The sequence below is a fragment of the Asterias amurensis genome, chromosome 2 (genome assembly GCF_032118995.1).
Source record: "Asterias amurensis chromosome 2, ASM3211899v1".
NCBI classification, from domain to species: Eukaryota; Metazoa; Echinodermata; class Asteroidea; order Forcipulatida; family Asteriidae; genus Asterias; species Asterias amurensis.
The window spans coordinates 13509543-13522367 of NC_092649.1; the positions used below are offsets into that span (position 1 = coordinate 13509543).

The window sequence follows — 12825 nt, forward strand, 5'->3', positions numbered from 1 at the left end:
CATGGTGGGGGCATTGGTACATGCGGGAGGAACGCTTAACGCCCGGGTTGCTCAGTCGAAGACGGTAAACTCTACAAAGTTTACGAACTGACCATCACGACCGACATATAACGTAGAAACAACTGCTTTTAAAACATGACCATTGCAAGAACTCCATACCCTCGTAAACCATCCTATACAGTCTGTACTAACCAAAGATACCAGTTGGCGTATACATCATTTGTTGTAATGCGCTGGTCGCTCAAAGCGGCTCAAAGACGTTTTTGGTATCTCTAAATTGCAATGATAATCAAGAAACAGTAGGGGCAAATTGAAATTCCTGTGGAATGTTAATGCAGGTAGATGAGAGGATGCGTGAATGACATTGGGTGCTCGGCGGGCTTGATAGATCAGAACCGTGCATCACCGTGACTAGCGTAGTAGTGCCGTGTGTTATCTCCCAACGAGCATGAGCATTGTGCGTATCTGGATTTACTGAAGATGGATATCGCCGAGTCACCGTCGTCACTACAATAGCAACAATTGACACGCAAATCATTTCATGTCCTTGGGAAAACAAAAACTGCAACGACCTTGTGTGCGGATGTACGCTCGGCAATGACCACGTTGCATCGTCAGACGACCTGCTACAATATGTATCACTGAGTAATTATAAAATGTAACCACGATAGGTGAACCGCGATTCAGAGTGTGGCTGCCTCTACGTGTATATCCACTCATACGACGATTGCTGCATGGACTGAATGGTTATGGTTAGCGGTAGCAAAATGTGCTTCACGGTGAAGACAGATAGTGTATAATCGTATACTTAAGGTCGACAGGCTGGTGGCAGTCTTTTTTTGGGAGTAGCCCCATCTCGTCAAGCATAATCGTGTCAACTCATGTGTGGAGGTTCGATGAAATACAGGCTTCGTCTGTTGGCCGGAACGAGCCCCATTTTTGGGTTTCCACCACCGATTGATTTCCAGCCGCCTTCGCCGTGGTCAACGTCAACTTTGGAGTCCCTGGAATGTCATGGTTGTTGGCCCAGCCTTGTTCGCCGGCACCTCGCACCGTACCGTCCGGCTGCCGTGACCCAGACCAGGTATGGTGGTCACTCTCACCCTGCTGCCTCTCACTATGATCCTAGGTTTACCCTTCATGTCGGCCTGCACTGACCAACCCTCGGCAGAGGACCAACTTCTTGGGTGCACCGGGGATAAATTCTGGGTGAACGTGACGCGGAGGAGCGACGGCGATGCCTTGATCAGCTCGTGTCCACGCTGTGGCGACTTGTGCCGGCAGGCCAAGGCGGTTCGGCTCCGGTGTGATCTCAGGGAATACCCATGTACCTGTCGGTGCCCGTATAACCAAACTTTCAGAACGGACATCAATTTGTGTGTGGATACATTTGCAGGTAGGTCGACCCCTCAAAAGTTGTGACGTGAAATTACTCCCTATTTTTCGATATAATTTACTCGATGTGCACAGGGAAGTTTAATAACACAGACTGCCCCGCGGGATTCTAGCTTAGTTATTAAAACACATGCCAATCAATTTTACGTGGGAAGAGTGCAAACATATCTTTTGGGGTTCGAACAGTGTATTACTCCTGACTTAAAGGGCAGTGTGCACTCACTGATAGCAAGTAGGTTTTAAAGTTGCTTTCATACGCACAAAGAAACGGCTGGCTTGGCGCATTTTTGTCGAACGATATCTATGCCTTGAAATTCTTCACTTGGCAAGTATAAATATTGTTCAAAGCTTTGCTTGATGTGAAGAATACAAATTAACTATAAATAATAAAAGTAAACTTGCGGGAACAACCATGTAACAATTCCCTTGAAGGGGGTTTTAATTCCCTTGAAGGGGGTTTTGGCTCTGAAAAGAGCCGGTTTGGTCTCGACGTTTCGACCAGTATACTCTGCTCGTCCTCAGGAGAGAAAACAAAAGATAACAAAAGGCAAGTTTAAGTTGACACTTGATCCGAAAGATACAATGACGTCACTACCCACTTCAAGGAACGTGAACCCTGTGCCTAAACCGAAGAAAATTTCAAAGGGAGGTTTCATTAAAGTTATACTTAAAAGGGAGACGATTAGAATTTCCTGATAACATACCCCTCTAAAATAAATTATGCACTACCGGTAAACCTTTAAAGGTAACCATTTTCGGTCTAACCGAGAACCGGGTCTTATCAACTTCTTGATTTAATTTATTTTCAAATTCTAATTAGGACGAGGAAATTATTTCAAAGTATAAAAAGGGAATAAAATCAAAGCATCGATTCCGCGTGGAAAGTATCGAATTCACCTTCGTAATATCACGTCTACAATTCTAAAACACTCTGATATCAAACACTGTGTTCAACCATAGCTCTATATAGAAGCAAAACCACCAGGCCTTGACGGTACGACGAAGGGCTGGTTAAAAGGATTCAAAGGCCGCTGGAATCGAGTTTTTAACAAAGACTTGTCACAAAACGATATCAAATATTCATTTAGCTTTGTAATATTCGAAATGTTAAAGTGTTATACTCATAGACGAAACCCCAACTATTCATGCGTGCTTTTTCAAAGGTAGGATACCAGTGACTTTGTTTCGTACGTGGTCCTTGGTATCGAATATGGACCTACCAACGATCTCCACAGTCTGTACCTGTATTACACGTGTGACAACAACGACAATAGTGGAATTTCGAACAACTAAAAATTGCTGAAAATAAAAATTACTACTAATACATTAGTCATTATTATGTGAGTCATTACTGTAACCCATTAATCTGGAAGCTTTGTGCGTGGGTGTGTATTACAACGTGGAAATAGATCCTACCTCCATGGCTACAAGTAAATGCCTACACAATAACTCAATGTAAAACACATTGGTTTGGATATTATAATCTGCACCCAAGTTCAATAAATATACAGCGAGGCGCATGTATTGTATATTGGATCTTTATGCATGAGAAGCGTAATATAAAACTGTAGGCTATTTGGGCACGAGGTGTCAGGGCAGCCCATATTGCATATACCTAACTCGTTACTCGTCACCCGGGTTCGAACCCCCATCAGCCCGCCACTGATTTTAAACTCAGCCAGGGGTCGTTCCCAGTGAACTTAAGTCCATGATCACCACCTCGTTAATTGCGCCCGTCAAGTGGTACACAAAAACCAACACTTGTGTATAATTTTAAAAGACAAACACGTAAAACAAGCACCACATGCCCGCCTCGCTTGTGAGTTAACGCCTTTATAACACGTACTAGAGAACCCATCTTGAATATTATTTGAAGTGGGTCTGTAGTGTAATAATAAGGGTTCTCAGTCGATAATGTGTTGGCGTTGTCACACTCTGAAAATAAACAAACCCTTGTATGGTCATGGACAGGATTTCCAACATCCGTTACCAAATGTTGTGGATTCTGTATCGGTACAAGTGTGAAAGTACCATAGGAAATAATATGATGAGCCCTTTTAGGTGCCCATATAGAAACAAAATGCTATATACGACCTAGCTGTTATGTTGAATATTAAACGATCGATAAGTTCACAGTAAAAGTCGTTTTACCATTAAAAAGGCTCTTTGGGCTCACTGGGTATCGACCACATGATAATTAAAAAGAACTGCTTTCCGAAAACAAACCGAAGATTTTGAAAATGAAAAAAAAAAATGCTATTGAGAAAGTGCAATGTCCACACTGTAAAATAAATGCAAATGTGCTGTTGTCAGCAGGACTTCTCAAATCTAAATTACAGACAAACTAAACGAGTCCTACGGCTAGTAAAACATTGCTTTATAACTACTCTCGTCATGAGCTTAGCCAGAGGGTTGTACCAAACACGATAAAGAACACGAGAGGTCAGGTTACTGCACTGTGACATAAGACCTGAATGTGACGTGTTGAATTTAGATTTGAATATTTCTTATTAAACTTCACAAACTTCGTGACCCGAAGATCAAATTCCAGATTCATAACAATAGTTAAACATAGATGAGACAATAATATACATCGTTTTAAGTACACTACACAGCAAGTAATTATATAAGGAAAGCAGTATCTTATTTTAGTGCACCAGTCCAATGTCACACTTTAAGTGGCTATAGACCAAGTAACCGTTGCTTATAAAGAAGAGCGGCCTTGCACAGTCATTCCAGGGACTTTCTGGCAGGCAAGCCGCAAGATACTACAATTATAAATATGGGAAGTTTTGGAAATAGTTATGTTGCTAACATAACAGCTGGACAGACGGACAAGTTCTGAGATGTAGGGTTGGAATCTCATCCATGAACATGTTGTCAAGGGCACGTCCATTTGAAAATTGAAATTCATTGGGAAACTTTTGAAGGGCACAAAGGCCTCGGGGGGGGGGGGAACGGAGGCCTTGACCTTTGGGGACTGCGTGTAATTCCAGGCCTAGCGATCTCCACCTTTCATTAATATCACATGTTAATACAAATCAGACAGTGTATAATCTCCATAAAATGTTAGATTTTATCATCCATATAGTTGTGCCTGCAGAAGTCCAGGCTCTTTGGCTCGATTGTAAATATGTGACGTCACAAGTCAGTAACATGTACCTAAAAGCTTCTTGATAATTATTATCTTAAGGGTATATAAACAGCCAATGCATCTGTACATCTTGCCATTTTCTGTTACCTGCAAAAGATCACCCATGACATGTTTGTTTCCACAGTTCACTCTTAACGTAAATATTTGGTGTGGCACAACGCGTTCTATTGAAATGTCTCGATGCACACGCTATTATATACAGAGAGGTGTTTTTGTGACGTCGAGGGCCGCGCAAGCGACCGCGTTTTAAAATAGAGGGTATCAAGTACAGTAGAGTTGTTTCAGTCCTATCAGATGTTTTGCAATGGCACCAGCAGCTTTTGTAAATGTTGTACAACAAACCCACTTCATTATTCGTGTTCCATGATCATTTTACCAATTGTATTTATATCCTTGTGGTAAATGGAACCATGCAATGGACCCTAAAAGTGACCAACACTGTAACCCGTAGGTCTGAAGACCTGCTGTATGTATAGATGGCAATGAAGTAATGCTCTAAAAGTTCATTCAGTAGAGTAGTTTCCAGTCCTACAAAGTGGGTAAAACCGCACAGTCAGGTAGCGACTGATGTAATAGACAATCTCAATGCCAAGCCTGGGTCCGGGTTGGGATTCGAACCGAAGCTCGAAGAGAGGAAAGGATAGGGAAATATATAGCACCAACCAATATCAATGAATCTGTCATGCATTTGTAAAGCAAAATTCTGACCACACGGATCAAGATCTATAATATGGAACGTTGCAAAAGCAATTATATTGAGGCAATTTTACCCCAAAAACGTAACTACAGAATTGGATTGAATTATCATAGGTTGATTTAACGGTGGTGTGTTTGTTTCAAATCGAGGACTTCAAAATAAATTTATTCTCAGTCAAGCATTCCTTTAAGTAAAATTGTGAAGATGGACGTATCTAGCTGAAAAATCTACATGTCATCTGTGATTGAATGTGGGTGGGTGTATCTACGTGTCATTTGCTTGGCTACCCTCACCCCATATAATTTTAACACCCACCTGAAAGCTTACAGGATCTTCCCGGGGAGCATCTCCTATAAAGTATTATGTCGTCTTTGACAAAGGAGCTATTTTGATCAACTCCTGTATATACATGCACTTTGTGTTCGTACATGAAGAGACTGTTTTTATCGAACAGGACACTGTGAGCATCATGTCGCTGATCTGAGCTGAGGAGAGGGTATCCACGATGCACGCTTAATAGCTATGTACACTAATTCATAGAGCTATATAATAATAATATAGCTATATTGTACACTTCTAGCTTTGCACACTTTTCTTCTTCTCGGTCTGGACTCTATTATACGTTGTGCTGATTCGATTCAGGTAAGCCTAAAATATCACACTGCTTATAAGTGAGATCAATGGCCCCTTCTACATTAAAAATGACTCGGTGGCTGTGCTGAGTAAACGAGACCTGGTTGTTTGAGTCCCTGGGCCAAATACACCGTTAAAGCAATCGCACAACGTCGGTAAACAGTATTGTCCAAATGCTCACACTTCGTGTATCCCAACTTATATATAAAATAACAAACCTGTGAAAAAAAATAGGCTCAATCGGTCATCGGAATCGGGAGAAAATAACGGGAAACCAACCCTTTGTTTCCGCACGTTTTGCCGTGACATGACATGTGTTTAACATAAATCCGTTATTCTCGATATCGAGAATTGATAATTATTTAATGTTTTCTCAAAAAGTAAGCACATCATTGTATAACATTTCAAGGGATGTCTTTCAACATTACCTTCTGTAAGTTTTTTTTTTTTAATCTGTGAACTTTAAATTTTTGTTCTGTTCAGAAAGTGTCCAATAGCTTTAAAGCCCGTTTAGAAGGCCCATCTGTTTCTATTAATGTTGACTTCAATTTGTTTAGAAAGACTCTGCTAGAACCTGAGTTCGTTCAGATTTTTAAGAAATATCTTTTACTTTACAGAAAATGTTATCATATCAATAAATCCGCACGAAACAACTTCATCGAGACTGTTCTGGGAATTTTCTGTCTTTTTAAAATATTATTATCAGTGTTTAAAAACTGAACGCATCACATCATCTCGCTCTGTTAATCCAACAATCTGTTTTAAATGAAATTTCTTTTGGTTCTAATAATCATTGATGAGAGCTCAATTAAGAATACATCCAGTCAGTAATTAAAAGCACCCCAATTAAGTTTGTTCGAGGACTGATGAACTGCAGATATTATGCCACAAGAGGTGACTTCATTGAGAACATGCCATGAGAGACTCGAAAAAATGCCAGCGGACGACGTAAAAAAAAACACCCTCTAAAAAAGTTCTGAGTCAGAACTGACCCGGTTCCAAGTCCAAGGGGAACTGCAGATATTATGCCACAAGAGGTGACTTCATTGAGAACACGCCATGAGAGACTCGAAAAAATGCCAGCGGACGACGTAAAAAAAAACACCCTCTAAAAAAGTTCTGAGTCAGAACTGACCCGGTTCCAAGTCCAAGGGGAACCTGACCTCTTTATGGGTCAGTGTGACATGGAATCGGTGTCTATATGACATAGAAGTGGTTCAAACTGACGACGATTCCGCACTGAAATCATATTGTGTTACTAGTTCCCGGGTCAGCCTGACCAACGGTAGGGTCAAAATCTGACCCTAGAGTGCATATAAAAAAAATATTAGAAATTACATCATGTAGCAGTTGTTTACATCAATGAGTCAACACACTTGAATACATGTATACAAATAAAAATCATAGGGGCCTATATTAAAAACTGACTAGCCATGGTTTTGCATCAATTGTGTCAAAACAATAATTGAAAACGTGAACGTATACTAATTAAATGCATTAATTGAGAATCGAAAGGATGTTTTCATCCAATACTTGATGAAAAGGTAAGCTATACTGGTTTGACCTTCCATAGGTATAGGCCTACCGGAGAGAATCAGTGTGTCATGACAGACATTTTGTTCCTTTAGCAATAAATCTAATTAGTGCCCACAATAATACTCATCCTCTGTGTTGACATCACAATAAAACCTAATTGACTTTTAGTTTTCGTCTCTGTCATTGTATAAGTGAATAAAAGCAAGTTCAGATTTCATTCCATAAACATGTCTACAAGAAAACAATCTGGGAAGGCTTTCATTTCATCAAACGGGTGGTATTTTGTTTGCGTTTGCAGCACGGAGATTTCCATTTGAATACGCTCTAAGCATGTGTGTCCTCGCTCGCCTCTGTCTTAAGGGGATCAGAGGTGTGGTTTAAACGGGGCTTACTATGCATGGGCTCGCGCCTCCGAAACAACTCACGTTGTCGGCATGCACACAAAGTGTATACGGGTTGCTTTAATAAAAGACAGAACGGAAGAGAGCAAGAGAATTTGTAATAGAAAGATAGAACCGAAGTCCCCTGTATGGTCAGATAATCAAATGCATTACTTTTTAAAGGCACTGAACACTATTGGTAATTACTACAAATCACACTTACTTGGTATCGAGTGTGCGGTCCCTAAATGTACCAGGCGACATTTAGGGCTCGGGCTACATTTAGGTGTGCGGCGATGTACTTTTGATAGTATAAAACATTGTAAGAAACGGTTCCCTCTGAAGTAACGTAGTTTTTGAGAGAAAGGTAATTTCTCACTCAAATAATAAAGGACTTCTGCTGAAGCTTTTTTATTATGTATCTGAAAGCACACAAAGTAATGCAACGAGGTTTTTTTCCCTTCATTATTCTCTCGCAAATTCGATGACCAATTGAGCCAACATTTTCAGAGGTTTGTTATTTTATTGCATATGTTGGGATACACCAAGCGAGAATACTGGTCTTGACTAAAACCAAACGTGTACAGTGCCTTTAAAACATAATTTGAAACACCGCATTACGATTGCTCGATAGAGGATTTGAACAAAATAAATAACACGTGCTTGCGAAAGGTGGTATTAACTCAACGTGACACATGGGATTTTAACATTTGCATTTTGATTCGGGCTATGGTTTTTAATAACGGGGGTTAACCTAGGACCTAGAGTTCACACGCGGTATTCTCTTGTCGTGTTCCCTGACCTCAGGACCCTGGGTAAACACATTATACTAGTGTATGGGTTGGTGACGTCAAAGGTACCGGTGTTTTTGGAGAGACTTTTATACTATTACACTGCTTCGCCTCGGGTGCCATTTTCCCCCTCGAGTGTACAAAACGCCATGGACCCCGTCACAGCGTGCAACAATAGTATACTGGTAACCTGGTTTGTAAACACGTGTTTTCTTCGCTTATAGAGTTTTGTGCTTACGCTTTAAGGAATTGGACCCCGGTTTGCTGTTGTTTTGGTAATACTTTGTCTTGAAAGGTTCTCATAAAAGACGCTTAGTATTTTACATATGTAATTGTTGCATCGGGGACAAAACAATGTTTATGATTCGTCAATCGAAAGATGCTTGAAGTATTACGAAGTAGTATTGTTTTATTTCACATAGATACTGCCCCAAACAATTTAACGCAGCGGTTGCATGATGTATGATGCCAAATAAGATGCCCTACCTAAAGCTTTAGATGCATTTACGTTAACTATTTTTGTCTCTCATAAAATGATCGTTAAGGTATCATTAAAGACACTGGACACTATTGGTAATTGTCAAAAACCGGTCTTCTCACTTGGAGCATCTCAACATATGCATAAAATAACAAACCTGTGAAAATTTGAGCTCACTTGGTCGTCGAAGTTATGAAAGAAGAAACACCCTTGTACCACTAAGTTGTGTGCTTTCAGATGCTTGACTTCGGACCTCAAGATCTAATTCCGAGGTCTCGAAATCAAATTCGTGGAAAATTACTTATTTCTCGAAAACTACGTTACTTCAGAGGGACCAGTTTCTCACAATGATTAATACTATCAACCTCTCCCCATTGTTTGTTACCAATTAAAGTTTTATGCTTATAATTTTTTCGAGTAGTTAGCAAAAGTGTCCACTGCCTTTAAATTCATTAGGGCCTTCATCTGTTTTGTGGACCATGCAAGACCCCTAAATCGATGAAATAATGCGGCCCTGCCGTGAGGCGTTCTCACTGCGATCTATTTTCACAAGTTTATTATAAGCCCAGTCCCTGCCCGCATATCTACACGCAGTCACTTCTACACGATCAACAAGAACAGTGTATCTAGGTTACGGAGGATGTTTCACGGAAACACTTGCTCCCATTTACTAATTATTTATTTCCGAACGAAACGAGCCGGGTATTGTTTTTGTTCGAGTTCCCTTTTAAACATTTTAACGCAGTTTGGTAAAATCAATCAAACGCAAACCTAGATTAAGAGCGAACATATAATAATCTAATCGATGTTGTAGATAACGGAACATTTCAGAATTGCTAACAAAACAGTTGCTGACAGTGTAAGCACTTATGTAAACCAACATATAAACTGACAAACCTGTAGAAGTTTGAGATCGAACGGCCATCTGGGCCACGAGAAAGTAATGGGAAAAAACAATTACACATTTTGCATGAGACATCGATTAAGAAACACTGATAAACACAAAACGGAAAAAACATTTAATAAAACGCCCACTGATAAACAACAAAACGGGATTTTTTTTGTATTAATTTCTCATCAAATAAGACATTTCATACAGAAATATTTCAAGGGATGTGTTCTACTATCATCATCGTTAGACCGTGTAAGTTTTATGTAAATCTGTGATCTAAGACGAGTTTTTTTTTAAACCAATTCTGTAATGCTTCTTTAATGTTTTAATCGTAACGCAGTTTAGTAAAATCAATCAAACGCAAACATAGAATGAGAGCGACTATAGGCTGATGTTTTAGTTAAATTGAGACCTATGGGGATAGTGTACAGTGATGTTTTTTGGCAGACAGAGGGCTAAAACAAAAAGACTCGGTAATGGGTAAAAGCAAACTGCATCATAGACAGAACATAATATGTAGTAATTGTGAGAGTGTTTCACATCCCTCGACGCTAAAGCGGGTTCGGGTAAAATTGTTTTGATTTATTGTGAGTTTTGTTATTCCTTCGACCTATGACATTTTTAATAAAAATAGAAAATAATGAAAATTCATATACATCGACTTATAACATGTAATCAATTAAGTAATGTTAAATATGTACTGATTATTTCATAACACATTAGAGTCAAATTTTAATTTTAATTTTAAACAAATTTTTATCTTTTTTGTGCATTCATGCCTGGAGCTTTTCTTCTCTTCTTTTAAGTCAGAGTTTTTTTTTTTGTCATTGTTAACAATTATGAATGTAAACACGCCAATTTAAGTCTTGTTAACTTCTGTCGTGTATTTTGTGATATTTTGAATAAACCTTAATGAAATGAATTGAATTGAAAATTGAAAAATTTAATTGAGTCCGATTTTAATGACTGTGTGTATCTGTAAGTCTGAATTTTGCCGGTTTAACGGTTACAGGCTCCTGCCTATTCTGTCTTGTTTTAAAGTAGTCTTGACCCTTTACATTTGCCTCTCTTTTAGTTTATAAACTACTAATGAATTTTCCAACTGGATTTTCCTTGAATGGTAAAAAGTAATATAGCAGTTGTAGAACTGATAAGGTAAATAAACCAGTAAATCCCCATAACATAAATCAAGTGTTAAGAATATGAACACGGAAAAATTATGGTTCATGCATTTTGTGAGAAATTCTTACGAGATGTGATTTAAGGTTTTGGCAAATCGAAGTAAGAAATGAATATAAATATACCTAAAGAATTTGGAAACAATTGTTCACATGTCATTGTATCAGATGGTAACGTAAATATCTGTAGAGTCGGCGCTAGTAGGCCTATCGGGAAGATCAAGAATACAGTTTTATTTTATCATTATGCCAATGTTTCATATGAAAATAAGTATACGTGGATATCATAATTAGAAAATAATATACTTTCTGGCAGACAGTTCCCTTATAAAAGTATTGCACCTTTAAAGCCATTATACACTTTCGGAACAGAACAAAATAAATAAAAGTTCACAAACTTACAAATACCTTACAGGGTTTACAGAAGGGCATGGTGAAATACTTCTTTTGAAATATTATTACATGAAATGCTTTACTTTTAGAGAAAACATTAAAACAATTATCAATTCTCGTTGTCGAGAATTACGGATTTATTTTAAACACATGTCATGACACGGCGAAACTTGCGGAAACAAGGGTGGGTTTTCCCGTTATTTTCTCCCGACTCCGATGACCGATTGAGCCTAATTTTTCACAGGTTTGTTATTTTATATATAAGTTGTTATACACAAAGTGTGGGCCTTTGGACATTACTGTTACCGAAAGTGTCCAATGCCTTTAAGATGAAACTGACTGAAGACATACATCCCATCATAAAACACTTTGTAGTTAGCAACAGAGACAGAATAATGGCAGCATAGAGACTGCACATGTTGGAATGATGGACGCGAATAAATAGAGATTACAGATACATTACTATGACAACTTCCAACCATACTACAATATATCTTGGGTTACAGATAAATGTGCCTGAAATATAGATCAGCCATGGATAAAGAGACAAGGTAGTTAAAAAAAAAACCCAAAACCAAACCAAGTCACCAATAACGAAACCAGACAAACCAAAACAACAAATGCAACAACAAATAGATAAACAAACAAAATGACCGTAAAAAAATGCTTAATGCTATCATGAAAAGCTTCTAATTGACCATTTGTATTGAGCTTTTTCCCGCATGAAACAATCACGTTATCCTTTCTGGTAATCTTTTTGATTTAAATAAAATACCCCTGTTTCATTGGAACAACTTAATTACAGGTCGAATTATCTTAAAATAAAATCCAATTCCGACAAAAAGCAACAGAGCGACAAGAATCTTTTTAAAATACCTTATTTTTGGCACCGGTTCGTGTTAAACATAAATTGAACAAAACTGTATTTTAATTTGACGTGTTTTCGCCTCAATATTCAGTGCTGGTTGCCGCTTTAATGAGGGATTTTCTAGGCTCTACATGGCCTAATGTACACCGGGCATCTGGTTGCAACCGAGCTACGAACTTCGGATCGGTTACTTGGAAAAATAGGACATCGCCTTGGGATGTCTTAACACACGAAGAGCTGCTGATTCATTCATAAATGTTAAAGGTGTAGCACTTGGCTCTAACGGAGCAGAAACCTTACAATATAAATCCATGAATGCATAAAATTACGATGAGATGAATTATAATTGTACGTTCAGAGCTCGTTGTCACATTTCAAATCTAAGGACGAAGGAGCAGACGTTGTTTCAATTTGTATTCTAAAATACAAC

General features: G+C 38.7%; 1 protein-coding gene across 1 annotated transcript in view; it reads left to right on the forward strand.

Annotated features, from left to right (window-relative positions):
• Window positions 1–412: 412 nt before the first annotated feature.
• The window catches only part of LOC139954216 (uncharacterized), a 75383-nt gene continuing 62970 nt past the window's right edge, over window positions 413–12825 (forward strand). Inside the window, exon 1 of the mRNA XM_071953932.1 lies at window positions 413–1396. Within this exon, the coding sequence (XP_071810033.1) occupies window positions 1087–1396 (310 nt within the window). The 5' untranslated portion in view covers window positions 413–1086. The remainder of the gene's footprint in view (window positions 1397–12825) is intronic.